At 48.2% G+C, this 24,545-nt stretch overlaps 10 protein-coding genes across 10 annotated transcripts; 5 read left to right on the top strand and 5 right to left on the bottom strand.

Annotated features, from left to right (window-relative positions):
- Positions 1–2,516: 2,516 nt before the first annotated feature.
- On the top strand, positions 2,517–4,151 carry ASPGLDRAFT_52772 (glycosyltransferase family 8 protein). The gene is made up of 4 exons (XM_022547833.1): positions 2,517–2,829; positions 2,904–3,212; positions 3,298–3,440; positions 3,510–4,151. The coding sequence occupies exons 2-4, from the start codon at positions 2,916–2,918 to the stop codon at positions 4,006–4,008; spliced, it is 939 nt and encodes a 312-aa protein (XP_022396015.1). The 5' UTR covers positions 2,517–2,829; positions 2,904–2,915; the 3' UTR covers positions 4,009–4,151.
- Positions 4,152–4,638: 487 nt separating this feature from the next.
- Positions 4,639–5,812, top strand: ASPGLDRAFT_1056405 (uncharacterized protein). Its single transcript, XM_022539492.1, has 3 exons — positions 4,639–4,682; positions 4,774–5,064; positions 5,128–5,812. Exons 2-3 carry the CDS (start codon positions 4,949–4,951, stop codon positions 5,525–5,527), a joined length of 516 nt encoding a protein of 171 aa, XP_022396014.1. The 5' UTR covers positions 4,639–4,682; positions 4,774–4,948; the 3' UTR covers positions 5,528–5,812.
- Positions 5,813–6,317: 505 nt separating this feature from the next.
- Positions 6,318–9,028, bottom strand: ASPGLDRAFT_137070 (uncharacterized protein; the record flags this gene model as incomplete). Its single annotated transcript, XM_022541498.1, has 5 exons — positions 6,318–7,594; positions 7,680–8,038; positions 8,102–8,532; positions 8,583–8,790; positions 8,850–9,028. The coding sequence occupies 5 exons, from the start codon at positions 9,026–9,028 to the stop codon at positions 6,318–6,320; spliced, it is 2,454 nt and encodes an 817-aa protein (XP_022396013.1).
- An 824-nt stretch (positions 9,029–9,852) lies between these two features.
- ASPGLDRAFT_1055953 (uncharacterized protein) lies at positions 9,853–10,635 on the bottom strand. Its single transcript, XM_022539490.1, has one exon. It carries the CDS (start codon positions 10,431–10,433, stop codon positions 9,963–9,965), a length of 471 nt encoding a protein of 156 aa, XP_022396012.1. The 5' UTR covers positions 10,434–10,635; the 3' UTR covers positions 9,853–9,962.
- Positions 10,636–11,149: 514 nt separating this feature from the next.
- Positions 11,150–12,830, bottom strand: ASPGLDRAFT_77691 (uncharacterized protein; the record flags this gene model as incomplete). Its single annotated transcript, XM_022549912.1, has 4 exons — positions 11,150–12,088; positions 12,142–12,436; positions 12,471–12,587; positions 12,681–12,830. The coding sequence occupies 4 exons, from the start codon at positions 12,828–12,830 to the stop codon at positions 11,313–11,315; spliced, it is 1,338 nt and encodes a 445-aa protein (XP_022396011.1). The 3' UTR covers positions 11,150–11,312.
- A 1,242-nt stretch (positions 12,831–14,072) lies between these two features.
- Positions 14,073–15,842, top strand: ASPGLDRAFT_61906 (uncharacterized protein; the record flags this gene model as incomplete). Its single annotated transcript, XM_022548491.1, has 1 exon — positions 14,073–15,842. One exon carries the CDS (start codon positions 14,073–14,075, stop codon positions 15,840–15,842), a length of 1,770 nt encoding a protein of 589 aa, XP_022396010.1.
- A 794-nt stretch (positions 15,843–16,636) lies between these two features.
- On the bottom strand, positions 16,637–17,326 carry ASPGLDRAFT_40012 (uncharacterized protein; the record flags this gene model as incomplete). The annotated part of the gene is made up of 1 exon (XM_022545155.1): positions 16,637–17,326. The coding sequence occupies one exon, from the start codon at positions 17,324–17,326 to the stop codon at positions 16,637–16,639; it is 690 nt and encodes a 229-aa protein (XP_022396009.1).
- Positions 17,327–18,661: 1,335 nt separating this feature from the next.
- On the top strand, positions 18,662–20,470 carry ASPGLDRAFT_159248 (BTB/POZ domain-containing protein). The gene is made up of 3 exons (XM_022542431.1): positions 18,662–19,461; positions 19,514–20,290; positions 20,342–20,470. Exons 1-2 carry the CDS (start codon positions 18,897–18,899, stop codon positions 19,993–19,995), a joined length of 1,047 nt encoding a protein of 348 aa, XP_022396008.1. The 5' UTR covers positions 18,662–18,896; the 3' UTR covers positions 19,996–20,290; positions 20,342–20,470.
- A 179-nt stretch (positions 20,471–20,649) lies between these two features.
- ASPGLDRAFT_70188 (epoxide hydrolase family protein) lies at positions 20,650–21,907 on the top strand (the record flags this gene model as incomplete). Its single annotated transcript, XM_022549457.1, has 4 exons — positions 20,650–20,773; positions 20,827–21,422; positions 21,468–21,806; positions 21,857–21,907. 4 exons carry the CDS (start codon positions 20,650–20,652, stop codon positions 21,905–21,907), a joined length of 1,110 nt encoding a protein of 369 aa, XP_022396007.1.
- An 817-nt stretch (positions 21,908–22,724) lies between these two features.
- ASPGLDRAFT_1507035 (uncharacterized protein) lies at positions 22,725–24,201 on the bottom strand (the record flags this gene model as incomplete). Its single annotated transcript, XM_022542179.1, has 4 exons — positions 22,725–23,374; positions 23,442–23,830; positions 23,893–24,003; positions 24,055–24,201. The coding sequence occupies 4 exons, from the start codon at positions 24,199–24,201 to the stop codon at positions 22,930–22,932; spliced, it is 1,092 nt and encodes a 363-aa protein (XP_022396006.1). The 3' UTR covers positions 22,725–22,929.
- Between the last annotated feature and the right edge of the window lie 344 nt (positions 24,202–24,545).

The raw sequence follows: 24,545 nt of genomic DNA, 5'->3' as shown, positions 1-24,545 counted from the left end.
ATTATCAGGATGACTGGTCAGAAAAGCTCCCCATGATAGACTTTGCTGGTGCACTATTGGTGGGTGAGTCCACAGAGACTTCTCCTTTCCTCATTAACAGTGGCTACACCCCCAGGACATCTTTTGACTGGATATCAAACCTTAATGGAACAGTTACAGAGGTGAATGCCCAGCAACAACTACAACAATTATAAGAGACATGGGACTGGGTGCAAGAATGAATCTGCACTGCCCAGGCATGCCAACAGCAGAATGCAAATTGCTCAAGGCAGGAAGTGGATTTCAATGTAGATGACATGATAATGATATCAACAAAGAACTGGAACATGGGCCATCCAAGCAAGAAGCTTGACTATCAGTGGGCAGGCCCTTTCTGGATCCTTGTAAAGGAAGGAAACACATTCCACATCAACCTGCCAGCCTCTATCAAGGTCCACCCAGTTATCAATCCAGAGCACCTCCACAGGGCCTCCACATCTGAACCCCTTCCTGGCCAGCATGCAGATGAACCACTGCCAATCACTGTCAACAACCAAGATGAATGGGAAGTGGAGGAGATCCTTGCCTCCCAACTGAGATACTGAAAACTGCAGTACCGGGTGAAGTGGATCAGTTATGATAATGACCTGAACTGGTACCCTGCCTGAGACTTCAAGAACAGCCCGGTAAAGCTGCAGGTCTTCCATGCAGCGAACCCAGAGGCGCCAGGGCCACCCTGTTGATTGCTTGACTGGCTCCGCGCAGCAGAAGATGAGGAGTTCCTGGATGACCACTGGGATGATGATTATCCAGTTTCGAAGGACTGAGGGTAGCCCTTCATTGGGAGGAGGGGGTAATGTCACGGAGCATAGACATTCACTGAGCATGGACAGTCACTGAGCCTCGCTTAAACCCTTCACACACATTAGATAGCTCGTCGCCGGCAGGCCTGCCTCTTTCCTTTTCTCTCCTCATGTTAGAATTTTGTCAGATAATCTACCAATATACTCATATTGCTCGGGACCGTCACAGTCATCTCATTCATTGCTACACTAGTTTTGATAGGAATATCATTTCATTAGTATCTACTAGTCCAAGGCTCCGAGCCCGTGACAAACAGTCACACTTCTTCATTTTGCCCCATTGTTAGATAAAATTTATAGATAACTCTATGTATTTAGAATAAAATAGTGGTAGTAATACTCTCGATCTCCTCAATCTACGGCTAAGATGTGGTGGTTATTGAACTTGTGATCTGTGTGGGAGTCAACGCTTGCTCTATATCTGAATCATCAGATAAATCATCAAATAAATCATCTACTTCGTAGCCCTCCTCTTCATTGTCACTGATTGGTTCAAGCTCATCAAGCGTTGGAACAGGCTTTCTTTTTTGATCAGCTATGGCGGCCTCTCCAGGAGAGAGATACTCTTTGATCATCTCTAGTTCGCCTTTTTCAAGGTCAAACTTAGATGAGAAGACGTGGAGCATAAGATCCTTGATTGTGTGTTGTTTTAGTTGGCCCTGGCAATAGTGGCATATATCGCGTCATAATAGGTAGGAGAGATTACCCAAATGTACTAGAAAAACTGGAGCATGCGTATTTTAAGATGAAAACCAAGGGTTTGTCAGCTACATAAGTGTCATGTGGGAGTCTCGAATTAGTTGAACAAACGATAATTATGCTAGTGCGGCCACCTTGCGGCCACAGTTGCGGGTATGCCGCAGTCTAGGTGAGCCTGGGTGAGTGCGCCATAAAGAGGGTGAGCCATCACCCAACATTGTGGTGCCGCGCAATTTCAATCCTTTGAAATCCTTTTGATCCACTGGCTTGTAGACCTTGACATTTCCCATGGGACTTACTCAAGCTCACTCCCAAGTCCCATTCCTATAGTCCGACAACGGAATTTTTTTTTTTCTCCCCCCATGTATGGAAACTCAGCAGTATACGAATTTCTCAAGGGCCCGAGATATTTAATATACGATAACTGTACGATAAAAATGGTGAGATGGCTGATTTTGGGACAGGTGGTGTCAAAACACTGGATGTTGTGGGAGTTCCCATGTAGTTGCCCAATCAGCTTAAAGACCTCGTTGTATCTGTGAGTGATCAACATTCCTATCGCGGTCATGCCATTCGGCCCATTCCTTCTCTGAGGTCTGAATTCCTCCTACACTTTCTGCTCCTCCCTCCCTTCAACGCGTTGGCTCAGACCGGAAGAAAGCCTGGGTCCTTTTGTTATGGACATAGGGCGGAACGCATGTATATTAGACAAGCGCCGAAGATCTACTAGCACTAGACCGAAGTAGTAATAGTGCGGTCGTAACCCGTTTAGGTATAGGGCCGCCCGGAGAGAGCACGTGGCCCCAACATTCCTTAGGGAGACCGCTGGGCGAACGTTAGAGAGACCAGCGTTCAGTCTAATCACCAATGGGACTGGCTATTACTACCGAAGTTGTTACATACATATACTACCTCTGTATACACTCTATCACGCTTCTACTATAGTTTACCTGTGAGAGAGCGATCTATGGATAGCGCAGTGAGCGTTATGAAGGGTATGTGCGTGGTATTCACGGTACTAATCGCTGATGTCCTGTCTCCGGCCATCAGCGGAGTTAAGACTTTACGTCGCGGTCATGTGACGTTCGGGTGCTTAGTAACAGCACGTGCGCGTTATGTACATGCACAAGTCCGCTATGCGGCTTTGTGTCCTAACATTACCCCCGCCGGGTGGACGACCAGTTTAAAACTCTATTCATCTTTGTTGGAACCGAGAAACACGGTTAGAAAATTCATTGCTCAAAGATTGTTCTTTCAATTAACACTTGCTTTTCAATAATAAGACTTGGTTAGTTTATTAGCCTCTTCTAACAACTTTATCCCACACGTTTCGATACTGATGTCTTTGCGTTCTCTTCACAGACTCCAGATAATATGCCGACTCCAGAAGAATATGACAACTCAAAGATTTGGACGACGCTCCTTACGAATCGAGCATACTTTGTGGGGTTGCTCGTGCTTAATCACACGCTACGCAAAACACAATCTAAGTATCAGCTCAAGGTAATGATTACTCCTGCTGTCAAAGAGGACACAGAATATATGCAGGCATTTGAGGCTGCCGGAATCCCCACAATTGTCGTTGAGAACATCGAACCGGCGCCTAGGGATGGCAGAGTCAACAAGGGTACTTGGGAGAAGCTCGCTCCGTGGCGATTTACGAATTATGAGGTGCGTTGGTGCAACTCCCAGATTTCGAGGTCACAGTCCTACAGTGACCTTGCGAAAGATTCAAATCTCTTATCTGAACGTACAGAGAGTTGTCCTTCTTGATAGCGACCAGGTCATCCTGAAGAATATCGACGATATGATGACTATGGACCTTCTCGAAGGCTCCATTGCAGCTAGTCATGCTTGTACATGCAACCCTCGCAAGTTGGCACATTACAGTAAGGACTGGTGAGCTTTACCGTGATTGAAACACCCAAGCACCCAAGAACGTTAATATAACACTACGTGTTGTTCTAGGATACCGGAGAATTGCGGTTTCACTGCCGCAGACAAAGCGACCAGTAGGCCCAAACCAATTACCGAGAGTAGCCCCGGGAATCACCACCTACTGAATAGCGGGACGGTTATCCTGCGCCCGTCACTCAAGGAGTATGACGCGCTCATAAAGGCTATGAACACACATCCAGATGTTCCGAATATGCTTTTCTTTGACCAGGACCTCCTAGCCATCGTATACCGAAACAAGTGGAAGCCTCTGCCGTACACCTACAATGCGCTGAAGACTTTGAGACTATGCCACAGCGACCTGTGGAAGGATGAAGACGTCAAGATCCTGCATTACATCCTTGACAAGCCTTGGAAGAGTAGGACGTACGCCGATAACGCCGTTGGTTCGACACATAAGGTGTGGTGGGATGCATTCGCTGAGGTCGAGAAAGAGTGGGCAGAGAGCTTGGACGAGGATAGACGAAGATTGTGGCAGAATGTCGTCGTCCCTTTCATTGCGCAGGAGTGAGCTTCTTCCTTGAGTGAATGTTTGCGCCTAACACTGTTCAAAAATATGCCGCAATTGCGTACCTAGACTGGGATATTTTTGGGGCAAACATCTGTCATTATGTTTGCTGATGAAGGGGATTAAAATGACGTGTCATAGCGCTGTAGACAGTGAGGCCATCTCACATCTGTCAGATTATATTACGACTTCTATAAGACAAGTAGAAACTCTCCTCTTGATACTCTGATAACACTTTAAACTCACTTGAGTATTGGCATATAATGTGCATGGGGATACCAGCTATATTTGGATCTATTTGAAGATGAGGAATGTAAGCAGAAGAGCAAAAGTGCAGACCATCTGCAATGCCACTCTAAACGGTTGACTAAGGAATGAGGCACTTTGGCTGCATCAGGCAAACAAGAGCCAGATGTGTCCAGCAGCATCTTCATGGGCATATTCCTTGAGGGAGATACCTTCACTATCCTTTTGCACCAATGTTTCCATTGTTATGTTAGCGCTCTCAAAGGCCTTTCAATCTGGAGATAAACGCAGAGTTCCAGTAGCGGGACTCGGCGGCTGAAAAGTTTCGCGTTTAATCCAAGGCGACATAGCACCCATCAGGATTTGCCGCAGTTCCGGCTGTGTGGCCTGGGGTGAATATTCAACTTTGTTACAGGAATGTGAAATTGGCAGTAAGCACAAAGCTCAATTAGCCCAAAAACTGGTTATGGAATTGGAGATCTGCTGGGAATTGTTACCAAGCTGACAGCCAGTTGGCCATAGATTTAGCAATTGCTTATGTCCATTAAGTTAATGGGTGAAAAACCCGACGAACTGGGAGGACTGTAACCGCAAACAAGGAGAAATGTCACACGTTTCTGGGATTTCCTGCTGACATCTTGAGATGCATACATGGTGTAAGGCCCGGAGTTATTACCGTCGTTAGGTTTATCTAAGTATGTCAACTGGTGCTGCCCGGGTCGGTGGAGGCTGCAGGCACGAGCTACTATTCCGGTTGAAGTTCCGACACTGCAGCGGCAACGATCGTGGAGACTCATTGGCGGATGCTGAAGCATGTATGACTACCTACATCGACCCAATCCGTCAGGGGCTGACTTGATGGTTTGGGGTCTTAACGTGTCGGGTTCTCCCCGTCGCTGCCCAAGGGATGACAGCCGTACGCCGTGGGAAATTCCGCATATTCATAGGTGGAAGAGGTTCACACTCCGCAGCGAAAAATCGTGAGCACCTGCTCGCGATTCCCCAGCCAACTACCGAGTACGAAATACCGCTATCGCCAATCCTATGTCCGATATCAATATGGGGGAAGTCCCGGCGGCCCATGAGTCCCCGACCGCTTCCCCCCGGGAGCCCATCACCCCGAAATGACCGCCCAAACGACCGAGACCTGAGACGCCGAAGAAAGCTATACAGCCTCCCTTCACCCCCAAGAACTGGCAACTGCCCAGCCAACCTGACCGGGATACACCCCCTGCGTCCCCTTCCTACGAAACCCCCCAAAGCCAATTGGGCCTAGAACTCCAAAGTCACATTGCAGCTGCAGTGGCATCACGCACAGCAGAGATAAAAACCACAGGAGAGGAAGTCCTAGGGCTTGTTTCTACAATAAGCCAGAAGGTCCTGAGCTGGGAGGAAAAGAGCCTTAGAGGAGCAGCATCCTTGGGCAAAGATCTCAGGACTCTGGTCCTCAATTTCAGCAAGAACCTGGCAACTGGGGACCCCACCAAAGAGGAAGAGAATCACTGACCCTCTCCCTTGTTTGAGAGCCTCAGGCTCCAATATGCCCCACTCCTGATTGGCCCGCACTAGCGCACCCACACACAACTGCCGGATAGAGGAGATCCACCCTCATCCATCTACACAGACACAGAATACAATAGTATCGTCGATGCCGTTCCTTGCCATAGCCTGATCCACAGGTTATGAGCCCGGCTGTTGGAGAATCCAGCTAAATCGCTAGATCTCTACTCTCATTTTCCCCACCAACGCGAGCCTTAAAGCGTAAGGACTTGTGAACCCCTCAGATTCCCTACTGAATTCGGAAGCATCCACCAGAAAGGATTGACCGACTGAACGAACCAACAATATGGCATCCTTGGCAGCCAGTACCAGTGGATCTGGTGGAGCAACTGAAGGAGCCACAGCTATGGCCAACCTTCTCAACAACATACAAACCCAAGTTTCCATCATACCTGAATCACTGGATGGAAGACTACCAGCGGTGCCAACCCTACAGGGATGAGATGATTTCTCAGTCTGGTGCTGCTGCATGGAAAATGCACTTTGCCAATATGACCTACAACATCTCATGGATGAGAAATATCCAAGACCCACCACCAACGACGTGAAATACGCCTTGTGGAGGATGTACTTAAAGAAGATATGATCCTGGTCGTGACAGGGCAAGGCTCCAACAGACGTGGGTCAATATTTGCCATCTCAAAATCAATGGAGGAGGCGGGAGTTTCAGTGCCTTGCCTCCCTGCTTCCAAAGACACTTCTCTGGATGAAATGTCGCTGCAATTAAGTTGTGATACCTGTGGGAGATGATACAATTTGATATTGACATCATATGAGTGCACAGTGGCAGCGTGGGCCAGAAATTCAGTGATTTTGGTGAATCTAGGAACATTGCGGCAGGATTCCCAATTGCAGCTGATCCCGTCGCGCGCATGGACCAGGTGAAAGTCAATTAGGCGGCGACGAAGAGAATCCTGTCGCTTGGGAGGGAATTTATGCAGAGGGGGATTCGATGCTGAAAGACGAGATAGACCATAGCAGATGATGCAGATATCTGTTGGACATTTCATAGTATCCTCTTCGGGAGACGAGCGTTCCTCCAGCTGATCAAGCAGATCATCCTCATCGTTGATAGTCCAACTGACTCGGTTGCCTCGTCTGCTCGGTTCGCAGAGCCGCAAAAGCGCAACCATGTCCTTGGTAACCTGGATGCGTCGAGCAAGTAGCTTGTCCTCATCAAAGTTCTCTGCATCGGGCCCGTAGAAGTTTTCCACAAGATGTGCCCGTTCAGCAAATGCATACTCTGGAGGAGGTAGTTCCCAGTTTCCATCAGCAGAATTTTCATCATCAGACCTCTCAACATCAGATTCGCTGAGAAGTTGCTTGATCTGTCTGTCAACTTCAAGTACAGGTGCATTTTGAAAATGGTCCTTTCTAGCCGTCTCTCGTGTGTCACTTGCAAACTTTTTTCGAAGTCTGGCTATTTCTTTTTTGACATTTTCATGCCTTTGATAGAGGCGTGGGAAGGGCTCTCGGGCATTCTTAACAGTGCCGGCCAGGGATCGCATCTCCGCCATGAGTTCTCTCTTCTCTCGTCTAAGCTGCAGAATTTCTGGGTGTTGGCAAATAGCACGCTTATGCGCATCGGTAAGATCGGACGGTGCTAATGGATCCCTTTTCCTGAGCATATTTCCAGCGGCGCGTAATAGACCTTCCTGAGGCGGTCGAAGAAGAACGACATGCTGGAGATCACGTCCAATGAATTGCGATTGGTAGTGCTTTTCAAAAACTGCATCACCAGACTGGCCAAGCACCCTTTGCCGCTCCTGGCTAGTGAAATTCCCTGTACCCTACTAGTCAGACCCAATATGAGAAGACCTCCGTAGTCATGGTGACAAGGGTCTCATGAATTCCAAGTAGTGACTTACGATTGACTTCATTTGCAGTCCAGCGGCGGAAGTTGTAATGTCCAATATCGTCTTCGAATCTAGCATCTCGACCCAACTCTCTGAGCGCTTGCCGACTTGATTCATAAGTCATCGACAAAGACCCATGAAGTTCAAAGCCGTATGGAGTGCGCTCAAACCGCCGAAGGATGGGCGTGTTGAGAACCTCAGGCTTCCAGCGGAGGGGAAGGGACGAACTATGTTTTGGAACTCGCAGTCGCCAAATGAGTTCTGGTGTGAGCTCAGTATTGACAAAAGCCCCATCGCGGAAAGCGAGCGAAATGATTTGAGCGATCGGGCAATATGCCAGTTGGTAATCGCCGTGCATGAAAAATTTGGTTCTGACAGCAAGGATCAGTATCAGATCAATTACGCAGGAATTTGGGACCCAAAAACACCCTTACCCGTCAGCACCTTCCGGTCGGCCTTTGAGATTGCGAAACTCTATGATGGCACACAGAACGTCACGTTTGCTTTGAGGGTCTTTCAGGTAGAAAAGTTCAATATCGCGATAGCAGACCGAGTCTGGAAGGTCTTTCAATGAAATGTACTTGGGAAGATCGCTTTGGAAAGTGTGGTCCCGTTTGTGTTTGCCCAGGGACAAGTTGTCAGGTAGAGAGGTGTTCTGTGGAAGCAAGACACCGGGTCGAGTCCCAGTAATGGCGGACCAGAGCTGGACTGTAGCAAATTGGACGATCATACTTCCATGACGAAAAAATCTTGAATGGACCCAGTGATGCCAGTAGATCACACAGAAGACATCCACATCTAGAGTGTTCTTGTCCTTCATGCGTTGGGGGATTCTGCGCTCGGCTGGGAATACACCTGTGAGAAACTATGTCACAATTAGCCTAGCCCCTCCAGGGACAGAAGGAACACTCATACTCGTTGCATCTGTTTATGGACGTCGTCATTCACGCGGCGACGGGCGAACAACTCAAAGTACTGACAAAGGCGGCGCCAGAACTTGTCATATGATTGCAACAATTTCTCTCGTGATGTTTTGAACATCCAGTCAAAAAAGTTCATGTAGATCGCTTGGTCCTCCAAAAGAAGGTAGTCCACGTAGTCCGCATTCAACTGAATGCAATACCTATTCTTGTATGTTATGCCCAGATCACAAAGGCTTGTTCTGACCGAATTCATACTCACTTTCGCCAGTAGCGTTCGATGACGGCAATGCCTTTCAAAGTCTTGGGCTTGAAATTTGGGGGTAGCCATCCAAGACCACGAAAATGTTCCAGTCTGGTTCGAGTTTCCTCGCAAAAAATGGGATCAGTCCAGTATTGGTGCTCATCAGCCTGAGCCAGAGGTACGGGCGCAAGTGCCATGGAGCAGGTCAGATACAAAGACCAGGGTGTAGAAATTGTGTTGTGGGAAACAATAGCGTCAAGGTCAACTTGAAGCGTGGGCAACGGGGATGAGCGAGAATGAGAGGGTGCAAGGACACCGGAAGAGAGAAAAAACGAATCATCTTATAGGTGCTCGACCGGGCTGGGGGAAAAGGGAGGGGAGCCATTTTTGGCGTCGTTTTGGTCGCGAGTGGAAATGGGAGGAATAACTTTTGAAGTCAAGCGCCAACATCAGGACCGGAGGATGACTAGCAGTGCTAGGCGGGTGCAGAATAGTGGTGGTACAGAGCAGTGGGCGGTCAAGCGGCGGCTCGACGTCCGAAGTTACGGGTGGAAAGGCGGCCGTAAACGGCCTCGAAAGCGGTCATTTTCGGCGTCAATTCCACAGGTCCTCAGATTCTAGTTGTAAATACTGCCCTCGCTCCATGGCGCCTTCTCTTTATTGCCTTGGCTGCTGCATGAGCGGGACCTGAAAGTGTCCAAGACGGCTAGCCGGGCGCCAGTCTTTGGAAAGTAGATTGGACTTGAAATTTTGGAAATTCGTGTTGTTGTCGAGGTCGCTCGCGGCTAACGTCAGGTCTGCCAGGGTCAGGCCAAATGCCGCTGGGTCAAAGTCTATGGGTGCTCGGATTACTGGGCATTCTGTTCGGCTCAGTATGGTTTGCTCATCCGTACTTGCGGACCCGGACCCCATTCTCTAACATGCTCGACGAGTCTTATTTTCCGACCCCGCGGCAGATGCAACCTACTGCCACTAGGGTACATTGCGCGGCAACCGACTAAGAAGTCTAGTCATTGGTAATCGTGGGAATGCGAGGTAAGCAATATGCTCTGGCTTTGACAGAAAAGAAGGGTAATTAGGAGAAGTAAATCTGAGTCCTATCGCAGGACATCCATCTAGCTTGCGTATCACTTAGAAAGCTAAACGAATCAGTATACAAGCAGTCACGGCACCAAGCCAACGGTGCTCCGGCTCCGCGGGACTGGTAAACAGAGAGGTAAGGGCGCTTCTCGGAGCAGTGTCAGAGGCAGGTAGCGTTAGTGGCAGCGGCGTCGCTGGGAGTAGCCTTTCCGGAAGCAGCCGCAGAAGAAGAGGGGTCGCAGGGGCTGAAGACGCAGGAGCAGCGCCCACAGGAAACGGGTGCTGGAGAGGTTGGTAGACGGCACAGCAGAAGTGGAGGTAGCACAGTGCTATAAAAACAAGAGGAAAGGGAAAGAGAATGGACGAAAAGAAAGGGTTCCTGTCTATGATCGATTTCACCACCGAGGAAGCGCAAGCTGGGAGAATAAAAACCAACAGACCCGGCGGGCCTGCTCCATATTGGGTAGAACGGGGCAAACGACGGGCTCCAAGGACAAGGAGAAAACAAATCAGAAAGGGCATTTCGTCACGGAATGTTGGAAACCGATGTACATCTAAATCCGGTACGGAAGATACAGTACTAAATTTTGGAGACTTTCATGATGCCATAAATGGACATATGTCTTAATGGCACCTTCGGAAAGGCACTGCGTTCTTTGTGATCGCGGTGGGTTCCGCTAGTCGAGTTGGTACAAATGATGTATTTGGACGCCATTCCCGGATCAGCTGGTCAACTCGTCAGAGCATCAAAAGGAAACGAAAAAGTCAGAAGGAGGCCCAGCCATATATCCATACACTCAGAGAAAAACCTACACGTAAGTAAAAGCGAAGGCTCCCTCAACAACCCCCCCAACACCGTAATATCCCATTCCAATATTTCTGTTATAGAGAACCAACAACGGCTTAGTATTAAATTATCTACGCTTCATGCTTATGGCTCCTTGGACGCTATCCGGTATAACACTGAGAATCTCATTGACCTTAATGGTTGCACTGTACTTGAGGACGGATTCTGGGCCAGAGCACACAAACCACGTTGCTGTACGCATCAGACGGCATTATGGACAACCAGGCCTTGAGTAAAGGGAAGTACCGTAAAAAGGAACCCCGAACGCCTTATATGAAAGCGAAATAGCAAGTAGAAGCATTGTACATGTGGAGATAATTGATCTGAAATAAGCTGCGTCTTCCACAATCTCTATTATAACATACGAAATAGATCCAAATGATAGGATCAACGCGTTCTCGATACCGAAAGCAACCCAATGGCGGTACGAGTTTAGTCCCAATGGAGCGAGTATCCTAGAGCCTTGCACAATGCACATAGGGCATATTCGACGGACGAAAAGACAAGATGGGGTTGTGCAGCATCGGCTTACCGTTTGAGGTTGGACTGCTCCCTCAATTGAATCTCGACGATCGAATTTGCTCGAAATCTGGCATAACCCATTTGACCATCCACTCCGATTGCAAAACCTCTTCAATTCTGGATCGTTCCTTTGGCAGAAATCGTAGCATGCGGCGCATCAAGTCAAGAATAGCTGTTGTTTCCTCTTCCCCAAATTCCTCCACTCCAACTTTCCGTCGGTAGCTCTGCACATTTTGCTCAAATGCCTGCTCAAGTGATGGCCATAGAGAGCGGCCCTTTTTCAGATGCCCTTTGTTATTGAAGAATTCATTCTTTTGCTCCCAGAGCTTCATCCAGCGCTTGGGTATTGGCCCCAGAGCATCAATATGCTGACTGACAACCTCATCCTCCGTAGCAAACTCATCGCTGAATAGGACCTTCATGCCAAGTATTTCCCATATTGCCGTTGCCAGGCTCCAGATATCGGATGGGTAGGACAGTTTAGCAAGAGGCTCAAACCGGGCTTCCGGGGGCCGCATTGCAAGTGGTGTGTGGCAGTCCTTCGCAAGCCGAGTCTCTGAAGATGGGGAGAATGATTCACCAAAATCAGAAAGGATTATATGTGCATTGGCGAGTGTAAACTGGTTGGCTTTTATGCCCCAGAATATGGGCATGACAGCTTGCTGTGGGACATTCAGTGGAAGTGGTTCTCCATCACAGCGGATAATGGGCTCAGCGTATGGTTTGCCGTGTATCTCGTAGAATTTCTCAATAGAGAGATCATTGATATGTGATGGGTGTTTGACTAAGATGTTGCTCAGGTGAATATCTGCCTCAACACATTAGCTGGTGAAGTTCCAGGGTGGAAGGACTGCTACAAACCTCCATGGACATATCCATGAGAGTGCATATAGGCAACGGCCATTGTGAGTCCTCCTACCAAAGTTCGTACAACATCAATAGGAAACAAGCGACAGTCAGACGCTTCTCTCAGGTTGTCTTGTGCAAGTACCATTGTCAAGCATGGGTAAGCCCCGTTAGGTCCATGAATAACGAATTCATCAAGAGGAGAAGGAATCGCATCACGTCCCGGGTGGTCAGATAGAATAGCGAGAGCACGGAGAGCTTTTGTTTCCAGGGATGCTGATGCAGTGCCCACTTTGAGAGCGACGTATAACTATCTCCCAAAATGTGTCCCGTGCCAGTCAAACCGTCGAATAACCCCCAAATCCCAGTTTATCCACGATCAGGTAGCGTCCATTAATTAGATCTCCGATTGCGATTGGATGGTAACCCCCCGGAGTGTACCTGTCAACAGGTTCAGTGCCCTAAACCCACTCGTACTCCATTGCTGCGGATGTGTACGAGCTGAAGCTTGGTTGAGGAAACTAACGAAGTATCGGCTTAGAAAAATCGCAGACCAAATACTCAAAAAGGCTTTGGTAGGAAAAAGAGGGGTAAAGTAGGGAATAGAGAAGCAGTGGACGGAGTGCTGGACCTGGTGCTGAGGTAATGTTCTTTTGTTTGCCGCTGCTGCCTGTGAAGCGGTTCCTTGCCGGAATGGTGGTCATCATGGCGGTGATTGTGACGGTAGTCTCGTGAATCCTTCTTATTCGATCCGTGGTCTGCGGTTCGCTGGTCAGAGATACTATTTTTAACGTGGTGTTCATGGCGGTGGTCGTGAGCTTGCTGCTCGCTGAGTTGCTGAACTTGGGAAGCTGCTTCGCTTTGGTCGGATATGACTGTTAGTCCAGATCCGGGATTGGCATTAGATCGGGGATCTTACGATCAACTCCATAAAAGAAAGGACAAGCTGAGTCCGGATGACCTGAGTACCAACAGAGAAGACAGAACCAAGTGTAGCGCAAGAAGCCTCAGGGCTCTTTGATAACGGCGTGTGGACATATGTTCCGTGGGGACGTTCCACTCCGCGGCTTCGGGGTAGTTCCTTTCTTTTCTCCTCTCTTTTTTCTCTTCGCTCCATCCTTCTGTCAGTCCCTAAATTAATCTACCACTGTTATCTGCACAGTTTACCAATTATTCATTGAATGGACAGCTGCTAATCGTCCTTCCAGAATTAGCTAGTTCCAAATGACAAGGCCAGTACATTGGCAATTTGCGACAAACCTGGAGGTGCGCTTTCAAAAACCCTCAATTTAGGCCTGCTTCGAGATTGAAGACGGATTTAGTCTATAGGCAGTACATACGTAGCCCCCCACCAAAAACCTCTCACCCCAGGTGTCTCCAGGTTTGCTCCTTAAGCATGCATCACCGGCATTTCAGCCAGAACGACATCACATCCATCGCTCAGCCGCAGGTTCTCAGTGTAAGTGAGATAGTGAAGAATGGTAGAACCTTATCCACTAGGTCAACACTACTTTGACTGTTAGAATTTCAGGTCCTCAGTGCAAGTGAGGTAGCTGATTTCCATCTCTTTTGCACACCAACACGCGCGTCCGTCCTCTCGGAATGCGTCGCGCCATATACCCCCATCATTGGGCCAAGTGGGATCGGAAAGAGCTTTGTCATTCAGGAGTTAGCAAGGAAGGGTATGTATGTTGTCTACGCCAGCTTGGCTAGACCAAAATCGGCAGCATACCCATCACGCTCAATTGTGGCAGATAAAATCACCACTCATCACCCGTGAGGATGCAACTGTTTATTTTGAGTGCTATGTCGCCGTGGGTTTGATCAATGTTGAGCTCTGCGCCAGGCATGGAATCTCACCGATTGTCTGGTTCGATGCTCAAATGAAGTCTGAGTTTAAAGACTTTCAGTATACAATTGCACGCTTTATCGATAATTTGTACTTCATGGCTCAGAAGACCAAAACGCATCCTAGGGAGAGGTCTGATGACCATAGCACGTTCGATTATCAGCATTACTTGGAGAGGCCGCTGAAGGTGTATCGAAAGTATGCCAGCAAGTTATTCTCGCAACTAGCGAGATACATCAGGACTCATCAATATAATAAGCTGTATATGAAATTGAGCAGCGAGGCGCATCTCGGGCAAGACCCCGCCAAGCCGTCCGCGATCCTATGCCTTGATGAGGCACGAGGTTTCTTTGACCCGCGTTTTCCAAAGGGCACAGGCTACGAAGACCGATTTCTCGGATTCCGACCGGCCCTGAGATACCAAAGCAAAGTCTCGGACTCGGAAAATGTCAAGCGCTTCTTCGCGATCTTATTAGATACGTCAGCTAAGGTTGCAGACTTCTCGCCACCGCATGAGCAAGACCCAAGCCTCAAATGGGTTGATCCCGAGACAAAAAAGCTCTTTCCACCAATTTTTGAAATTGACTCAATGGATTTATTTGCAGGTGTGGAGGGGGGTGAATGGGAAGAGCTACGGAGGTTGATACTCACGAACAGTGGGAAACTACAGTATCCATACACACTGGGTAGGCCGTTGTGGGGAGTGATCCTTCAAGGAAAAGGCCAGCCGGCACGAGGAACGACTCGTCAAGATATCGAAGATATCGCCAGAGTTAAAGTTCTTGGAACAGCGCAGGATCGTCATTTCATCACCGAAATTCAAGGGCTCGCCATGCTATCCTATCGCATAAATTTCAACATTATTCCGGTGTACGACCTGGCGGACCAGCTCACCGCAGATTATCTGCGGTACATTCTTGACGTAGATCCAAGCCGGATGTTCATTCAGACCTTCCAGCTCTCTGAGCCAGTATTGGCAATGACTGCACAGCGGGAGATGACGAGGTCCTCAGAAATCCGAGCCCAGGCCATAATGTCACTCTACCGCAACATCACCAATGGTACGGTGAACGTGGGGGACGCTGGTGAGTTAACTGCTGCTCTGATACTCCTCTTCGCTGTCGATACAGTCCAGCCAGTGGGCGGACCACGGCCGCTTAGGCTCTCAACTTTCCTGTCGGCACTTTTTCCCGTTAAGCTTGTTGAAGGAATACAACTGTGCCTGAAGGATAGCGATAGCCTGCGCCCATTATGGGACAATGGAACAATCTACTTCAACCATTTCGTGCGACTTGTGGAAGACCCAAATGAGAACACACTGCAGAATGCCTACAAGCGGGGCGCCGCCATCTTCTCTCCAACATGTTACATTGGTTGTGATCTAATCCTTCCTATCTACATGGCGGAGGAAGATGAGATCTCATACGTCATGATTCAAGTAAAGAATAGGAGCAGGGACAAGCTGACTCAGGGGTTTCGAAATGAGTCGCGAGCATGCGTGGCAGATTCAGCTAGACTTTTGGAGCAAACCTCGGGGTGCTCGAGACCACGCTCACATTTGGGTATCATGATGTCCCTTCGGGGTCAACAAGAACCCGATGCCCAATTGATATATTCAAATAAGGTATCGAAGGATGTACCGGAAGAGAATCGCTACGTCTATGACAATCTGGAGTGGCTCGTTATCGCTGCAGTCGGCATGAACTTCGCTGTGTATCCCGGCCTCCTACACCCGAGGGATAGTGTTGATCACCCCGGTTATTCCAACCAGGTTCTGAACATCCTGAAGAAGCTTTTGGCGACCGAGGTCGAAGTACATGCAGACGGCAAAAGTAGCTACCGTAGAAACCTGCTGCCGCTGCATTGAACTGACGACAAGGCAGAGGTTTCTTGATTACATGAATGGAGATTCGGCCAAAAGCGATCAACTTCTCGGACTTGATTGCGGGTATCCAGGCAAACCCTGATCGTGTATAAATACCTTGCCAATATTTGTCCTCTGAAATCTTGTTGACAGAATACTTCGTTTGTTCGGTCAATTTTGCCATGAATGCTGTTCCCAGAGTGGTACTATTATTGCTGTTGAATGCATCATTCTTTAACTGATAGTTTTCTCCTTCGCTACTCTATACCTGTTCGCAATTGCTAGCTTGGTTACAGATTGAGTGCATTGTCGTATAGCTATCCTATTAGGATGATTATATATGTAGCAACTTGTGTAATCGTACCCATGATTTGGTAGCAGTCAGCCGCCTGACTGAATGGTCCTGCGGGCCAGAGAAGGTTGCTCGGAGAACGGACTTCACCGGGTCCGGGGTCATCTGAAAATGAAGGCAGTAATGGACAAGGGGACCGAGGCTTTGACAAAGGTGTTGCTTTCATGCCCATAAAGTGTGTACCCCTGGCGAATGCCGCAAATATACGTCCCGTCCAGTACACGTGTGAGATAGACTAAGATATCACCATGTAAACACGTAGTCGCGCTGCACGCAGCAGAAGAGAGAGTTGGCCAGTGTTAAGTTGATTAGACAGTACAGCAATGAGTTTTCTAGAACGTGACATCCTATTTCTCATAGAAAGTGCAATCCAACCCCTCAAGGAGCATGTTGAATGCTCAAAGAGGCAGTATTTTCAAAAGGATTTTCAGAGTTTTCAAAGTTTTCAGAGTCGGACAGGAACATTCTCAGTGGCGCTATCAGCATAGAGTTGTCTCTCTTTATTCAAGAGATAGCATCGCTCAACATCCAACTCAGCAACTCTGCCGGAGCCGGTTTCCCCTGAGGAGGTCATCCAAGTGTAACTGGTTGTGGTTACCAAGAACTTGGTTACTCTCACATAATCAGGTGGAAGACCTGAGATCGTAGGGCCAGTAGGGACACTTGGAAGAACGGGGGCGATGGACTCTGGAATGAAGTCTGGTCGATCAATTGTTGGTAGTTGAAACGCTCCTCCGCCTGATGATGGCACCACTCCAATACCCTTAGTTTCAATCCATGGCTGCGGCGCAACACTGATCATCCCATGGAACGCTCTTAGGACCTCCTGTCCGTCTGCACTATCGCCTAGATCCTTGTAATCCTCGTTGCTCTTTGGATATGGGGCGACCCACAATGGTGTAAGACTCATACCGTCTTCCCCGTTTGCTCGGTGGACAATCCATAACCGTAAATGTACACCAACAAGTGTGCCGGCATACACGAAATCGGTTGAATTTGATTGGTTGCTGGCAAAAAGCTTTTTGCAATAGTCAAGAGCTTCTTGCTCAACAGCTTTCGTACTGTAACTCTGACTCCGAGACGTACGCTTACCCTCAACGAAGCATAAAATCTGGAGCCGTCGCACTTTCGTCATAACTATAATTGATAGCGAGATCAGCCTTTAGATTCGACTGTTTATGTGGGGGAACCTGGGAGTTGACAAAAACAGTGCTGTAATCTTTGAAAACAACCTTGTTAAGCACATTCTCCATGACATGGATGGATGGCAACATCCTCCTTTGGTCATTTATAATGGGGAGGCGGAGGAACCGGGATACAAGCCTTCTTGTACAGTGGCTTATTAGCGAAAGTTATAAGACCTCTCACAAGAGTTGAAGGATCCATATTGGAATTTGGAGCAGGTTGTAACAGAAATGATAACAAAGAACGGCACTCATTGAAAGTAGAAATCAGTCCTCGTTTTATATCCTCTATCGTATAGCTTCTGGTCAACCTATCGCGCCCAATTCCCACTCTCCTACGGGCAGTCCGTATATCATTATATGGAAAAGATTCCTTATATATAATAGGGCGGATGAATACCAGCACAAGTATATCGGCGCTAGAGGTGGCTATAGACTTGTCCATTAAATTATGGTAGTTTCCGGCTGTTGATGGCCATACTGTTGTGTTGGCCACGCACTCACCGAAGTGACTACTTGGTCACTCAAGTGATCAGCCAAACACGGGGGCAGACCATGCTGTTGCTGATCCACTCTGATATGTTACCTGCTCATGCAATGGGAGAGGGTAGCGTGGAACACCAAAGCTAGAGCAGGGTGATTTAGTTAGTTACATAGTTGGCTAATTAGTCAGAGCAGACAAGGATTAACTAACTATCGTCCGCTGACAAAAGTTCCGTTTAACATTCCGGCCACCAGATCACACCAGCTAACGTTATAGGAGATCCCACTACTCCTATTGCCCCTACTGCTCTCCCAACATCGTCACGCGAGACTGATGTGGTTAGGTCCGTAACACCTCGCTCTTTGGGGCGGCTTAAACACTGATATCCCAGCCACTATCGCCGATATCCCATTCTCACTCAACCTTTTGAAGGCACTATCCGAATTACCCAGTCTGATAAGTGTGTCACTGGGGCCATCCAAAATGGACATTAATGTCTTAGGACATTGGGGTGGAAACAATTCAAATATTCTGGGAGGACAGCAATTTTGGTAACTATTGTATCTGAAAACGAGGGGTTTATGCAAGTATGAGCTGTTCGATTCTGGCGTGGGTGCATGTCATTGGCCATGTCTGATAAACACTGTGACGGCTCAACGACCAGGCAAACAGTGCCAACATGCCAAAAGATGCCATACAAGCAATATGGACAAACAAGGGCTCAAGCCGCATCGCACAAAGGTTTATAGAGACTGTACTCGCCAGATAGATTTCCTCTCCTTTTTTCCTCCCCAGATTCGATATTCTCGTTGATGGCTACAATAGTCAAGATAGCAATTCAGTTCGTTATTATCTTCTATTCCGAGCCCGTGACAAACACACCAATAACCATACACGTCACTAATAACTACTCGTGACTCTGCCTTTCGTGTCCAATTCTATCTGGGATATATATTTTCTACTTTGCACATAATCTCAACTTCAAAGCGCCTCACCTGCTTCCAGCTTTCTTTCTTCATTGACGTATCCTGCCAAAAATGAATATCGAACAATCAGCGGACGATACATTAGATATCGAAGAGTTCGACTATGCTGGGGATGTTGTTCTCATCGTGGAAGGCGAATCTCCAAATGCTGCAAAATTCCTCGTGTCGTCGAAGGTTCTTGGGCTTGCTTCCCCTGTATTTGCAGCACTTTTTTCGCAAAATTTCTCCGAAGGTGGCCAAATAATTGAAGGCAACCGCCCTGAAATCATGCTTAGGGATGATGATCCAGCGGCTATGCGAAAAATATTAGGAATCCTCCATTACAAGGGCCCTGGGGATGAGATGGATGCCAAGATGCTTGCTGCCCTTGCAATTCATTGCGACAAGTATAATTGCATCAGGGCCCTCAGACCGTGGATTGAAATTTGGCTCACAAGCATTGGATCTATGAAGGCCACTGATGATTACGGCCCTTTACTGTTAGCTGCTCATTTTTTTCGAATGCCAGAGTCGTTTGCTTTGGTATCTTCAAACGCTCAGAAGGACCTTACTCCAGACGTTGTGTTGACGTGGGAGGTACACGAACATTTGAATTTGTTACCTCATTGTGTGATAGGTGTGTATTGAATTAAGGCGTGATTGGAAAGGTGAGCACTAACAATCTGCAGATGACTTGATAGATGGTATCGAACGATTACTGGGGTACCTGCATAGTGAAGTACAGTCTGTTGAAGGTCTTATCAGGGAATGCAAAGCGCGTTACGTGATTGAAGGCCTTGACTGCTTTCGTTGTGGGCGGTCACACCCCGCACAAGCCAAAAAGTGTCATCCCTGCAACAACACCGAACTACACTCCAAGCATTGTACCGTTGACTCCAGGGTGGCAGACTATTTTGCAATATTAAGGCATTCCGAACTTTGGCCCTCAGTAATTCCATTCCAGAAATTCTCGGTGTCAGATCTAGCATTCGGGATTTCTTGCGCCAACAACGACCTCAAGCACAGCTGCGGAGCATGGAGGTGTCCTCTCAAGCAAGAACTGGACAGATTAAATCAAGGAGTGCAAAAGATGGTCAAGGAAATTAGAGGGTTTTCTCTCTATCCTCTTCATGAGAATTTGATCGATTCTGGTGATAAGCAGCTGAGTTAATTCAATCTGGAAGAAAATAATACATAGCCCCTCCTGGGAGCCGTTTTACATTTCGGATCTAATTTCGTTTAATATACCCAACTGGAGATCTTTGAAGAACATTGTGGCTCTGGCGACAGGTTTCGTGCAAGCCAAGGGACGGGTCACGCTGTGGAGAAAGATGTTTCTGTGGAGGAGATTGAGAAGACAGAGATTAATGGCCAGAAACTATAGGGTCTCGGTACGGCTCAGTCGGTATGGGAATTTCTGTCGCAGCATGGAAAGACCGGGTTTCCTCTTTTCAATGCGGTGCACGGTAAGTTCGCTGCCTTTCTCATGACTGATAATCAGGACTAACCGATGACAGGCATTATCGAGGGGTCATCGGTGGACGATCTCCCAAAGCTGCTGCAATGAGCTTCGACTATACGGGCATAGTAGAGCGATGTATATATTTTCATTTAATGCAACTAAATAAGCATGACGTCACTGCATCTTGGTACCTCGCTTCCGACCGTCATTGGCTGGATTATTTATTCACTAGCGACGTTGTAGTATATAGAGTCCCTCATAAACCTGTAATTCTGTCTTGTAGTGAATTTCTACAGTAGCACACCTTCCAATTACGTCCCAGTCAATTATCGTGGTTGGTGACAAACGAGATATATATCCGACATGGCGGGCATCCAACCGTTCCAAATCAACATACCCAAGGAAGAAGTCGACCGATTGAATCAAAAACTGAAAGACACGAGATTCCCAGGAGGACCGATTGTTGCTGATGCAGGAACTCGCTATGGTATGTCGCACCCTAGTATCCTGTCTATTGTTACCAGTCCGCTGAGAAAATAGGCCCACCCTACGAATGGGCGCAAACCCTCTACAACACCTGGATAAACGATTTCGACTGGTATTCCGTGCAAAACGACATCAACAAATACCCCCAGTACACCAATTCGATCGAAAACCTCAACATCTTCTTCCTGCACGCGCGAGCAGAGCGTCCCAACGCGATCCCGTTGTTAATGGTACATGGATGGCCGGGTTGTTTCTGGGAGTTTAGTCGTGTCTGGGGTCCTTTGTCGTGTCCATCTGATGATGAGGATATTGCGTTTCATGTGGTTGTTCCTAGTTTACCGGGATTCTGTTGGTCGGATGGGCCGCATCGATCCGGATGGACGTTGCAGGATACGGCCAGGGTTTTTGATCAGTTGATGAAGAAGCTGGGATATCAGGAGTATATGGTGCAATGCGGAGACTGGGGACACTTTGTCGGTCGGGAGCTCGCGTCAAAGTACACGGATTCGTGCAAGTTGTTGCATTTCAATTTCGCTCCTAGTCCGCTACCTCCTGGCGTGGAATATACGGATCGGGAGAAGACCACTGTAGATCGGGAGAACGACTGGCTTGAGAATCATATTGGTTATGCTGTGTGTATGAGGACTCGGGTATGTTTCCACCCTGTTTCAACGAGTCAATACTAACAAACTCAGCCACACACAATCGGCCTCGCCCTCCACGACAATCCCCTCGGCATCCTCATGTGGGTAGGCGAGAAGTTCATCGAAGCTTCCAACCCTGAAAACCAGAGCGATCCCTCATGGACTCACGCGATCCTGACAACCGCATCGTTATACTACTTTAGCAACTGCATCATGTCGTCTATGCTGCCGTACTATGAAAATGTCGAGCATGATAAGTTTGCTGAGTTTGTTGTGCAGCCGGAAAACCGGATTAAGGTGCCGTTTGGGTATACGTCGTTCTTTTGGGATACGGAGCCTTCGTCTCGAAGGGCGGTTGAACGGACGGGGGAGTTGGTGTTTTATAGAGGTGTGTATTGCTTTATGCGGATTCTTTTTAACGTGGTTCTAACGAATTACAGAGCGTGATGATGCCGGGCATTTCGCTGCACTCGAGCACCCGAGTGGACTAGTCGAAGACTTGAGAGAACTGGCAGGCGGACATTGGCGAGCTACTTAGGCTGTACTTGTGCTGTGATGCAGTGTTCCATTCTTCAAGCTGACAGTGCCTTATCCATTGAAGCACTGATGCTATGCAGAGCATCTTGATAGTGCGGAGAAAAGTCGGCGGCTTACGTGGGGCGGATTTTGGAATCGAACCAATCATTTAGAGATCCATTCCTCTTGTTCCACTCCCGGGGACCCGGTCTAAGATAGTCAAAGATCGTTGCGCTTCAGAAAAAGATTAGCTCGAGCCTTGTGATGCAGATGCACTGGCCTCCACTGGTCTGTTCAACGGCTGCTCCAGCATATACACAGCCGCCAAACACGCCGTCTGTTGAGACAGGAAGGGGAATTAATACCATTCAGAGATCGGTGTCCCTGGATGAAGAAGACGAGAACTACACAAAAGTAATCCCAGGCCTGCACTGCTGCCTCCCCGCCTGGCTCAGTCGCGTTCACTCTCAAGGGCCCGCATCACTCACCCCGGCCTCCTGCATAGATCCACCGGCCCGGCCACGCGGGTGCGGCGCACCATGCTTCCTTGGTTTGTGGCTGTGCGGGGTGATGATGAGACCTTGGTAATGGCAGAATGCGGAACCTGTTTTGATGAATTCGTCGCGATCGAGAATGGGGTGTTTGTTTAGCGCGAAATCATACTTCCACCAGGTTGAGAATGGAGATGAGCCAAGTCTCGAAGGGCCCGAGGAAGAAGCCGCCGGTGGTGTAGACCACTATTGGTCCATCAAAGCACGCACTCTTTCCATCCAAGGTTCTGTTTGTTTTTACGCTCGCTCGCTCTTTTCTTTTTCTTTTTCTTTTTCTTTCTCTCTCTCTCTCTCTCTTTTTTTTTTATTTTTTAATTTTTTTTTACGTTAGTTCGGAATACTGGTAGAAGAAATAAGATAGGGCTGCGAGTATATAGTACAATCAAGGGTATATGGAATGAAACAAAAAAGGGAAAACAGAGAGAAAAATAAAGAAAAGGTCACGGTCACTCCTTTCGCATCCGCCCCAAATCCCGACTCCCCATCACCGTACTCGGATGCGGACTCAAGTCCTCCTCACTGCTACTCGCCGGTGCAGCTGCAACCCGTCCATTCCCTACCACCACTGTGTGCACCCCATGTGCCTCAATATCCCTGCCACCGGGCCAGAGCCGCAGCTCACCCTCCTGTGCTAGCTTGGACTGTTGGAGTTGTGTGTTATTTTCCAGGGTAGTTGATAGTGGGAATGAGTCTGGGTTACGGCCGTAGGAGCCCTGTGAGGCTTCGCGGAAGAATCGGATCAGGGGGCGTAATGTTGGCAGGGAGCCAGCGGTGATACCCAGGCCAGCTTCAATGTTCGACCAGATGGCGATGTTGGCGGTTTTATAGAGGAATTCCTTGTCACCATAGTGTTGGAGGTAGGGGAAGCGAATTATGACGGCGATACCTGCTCTGCAATGCGATTTATATTAGCTTTATTCCATAACAATGGGTGCGGGCACAAGGGGGAAGAACGAACATGCAGCCCAGACTCAAAATCATGCCCGCAGCAATCTTATTTCGCCGTGACATGTGCAAGTTCCATATTATGAATGCCGGAAGTAGGCCGATAATAAAGTCAGTAAGAGCTGCAACAGCACTGCACAGATATGCAACGCCAATGAGAACCCCAATGTCAATACATTTGCCAAAGTCCTGATCCAGGCGGTTCCAAAAGTGGTTGACAGGTGTGCACTGGAAGATGGTGACAAAGATGAAGACCAATCCAGCAACCATGTTGAGTGCCATGGTGGCATAGAGAATGCTGATATGGATGCGATTGACTGTGATGCGGAGTAGCAACAGGATAATCGAGGTTTTGCCGACAATGGCTATAGCTATGTAGAAGAGTTGGCCCAGCCAGAAGCACTATTTTGTTAGTTCATATGATTAGCCTGAGTATGTTGAGGACAGAGAGCCAGAGGTCATACAAATAATGCTTTGTGAAAATCATCGTAATGGAAGAGGAAATAATCAAGATGCTTGCCCATGCCATACTTTACGCCTACAAAGCCACATGTTGCAAACGCGATATTCAAGATCTGGCAGGGTCAGTATATCACAATTTCATCAAGGAGAAATGCAGAACCCACTGCTGCAATAACCATCAAGGTGTCATCCCAGCCAAAGGCCTGGACCACACGGAATCGCACAAAACATCGCAGCAGCACCGTCGTCAGTGAAATGCCGAGAAAGACAGCAGTAACAACAGTGATAGCCTCACCATAATTGTTGGCCATGATGCTGCATAGTGAGACTCAGAGAGGGGGGTAGGGGTGGGATTAAAAGAATACACGATGCAGGAGAGAAAATGCGAAACGAACAGAGTTTGGTGGTTCCACTAGCAAAGCTTGTGCCTCTTGCCTAATTCGGGTGATTGACCCCTATGTATTTGTCTCAGCGGGTCTAGCGTTTTCGTACTCTATTTTCTTGATCAGGGCAATGATTATCCGATCCATTGGTCTGTGCTGATCCAGTATTCCAGTCCCATCGTCTCGGTGTTGGGTAGGATAATCCACTACCAAGGTTCGGTGGTCTGCGCGGTGGTCTGCGCGGTGGTCCGGGGGAGAGGATCGCTGTGAGA

The sequence above is a fragment of the Aspergillus glaucus genome (assembly GCF_001890805.1).
Source record: "Aspergillus glaucus CBS 516.65 unplaced genomic scaffold ASPGLscaffold_32, whole genome shotgun sequence".
NCBI classification, from domain to species: domain Eukaryota; kingdom Fungi; phylum Ascomycota; class Eurotiomycetes; order Eurotiales; family Aspergillaceae; genus Aspergillus; species Aspergillus glaucus.
This window is presented reverse-complemented; position numbering and strand designations above follow the sequence as displayed.

Excerpts from the sequence above, each read along its gene's own strand:
- ASPGLDRAFT_52772 (XM_022547833.1), top strand. The coding sequence starts at position 2,916 with ATGCCGACTCCAGAAGAATATGACAACTCAAAGATTTGGACGACGCTC. Across the intron at positions 3,213-3,297 it reads GGCGATTTACGAATTATGAG|AGAGTTGTCCTTCTTGATAG; the intron begins GTGCGTTGGTGC and ends CTGAACGTACAG. Across the intron at positions 3,441-3,509 it reads GCACATTACAGTAAGGACTG|GATACCGGAGAATTGCGGTT; the intron begins GTGAGCTTTACC and ends GTGTTGTTCTAG.
- ASPGLDRAFT_1056405 (XM_022539492.1), top strand. The coding sequence starts at position 4,949 with ATGTCAACTGGTGCTGCCCGGGTCGGTGGAGGCTGCAGGCACGAGCTA. Across the intron at positions 5,065-5,127 it reads TCATTGGCGGATGCTGAAGC|GTGTCGGGTTCTCCCCGTCG; the intron begins ATGTATGACTAC and ends TGGGGTCTTAAC.
- ASPGLDRAFT_1055953 (XM_022539490.1), bottom strand. The coding sequence starts at position 10,433 with ATGCCCTTTCTGATTTGTTTTCTCCTTGTCCTTGGAGCCCGTCGTTTG.
- ASPGLDRAFT_159248 (XM_022542431.1), top strand. The coding sequence starts at position 18,897 with ATGAATATCGAACAATCAGCGGACGATACATTAGATATCGAAGAGTTC. Across the intron at positions 19,462-19,513 it reads GTTACCTCATTGTGTGATAG|ATGACTTGATAGATGGTATC; the intron begins GTGTGTATTGAA and ends AACAATCTGCAG.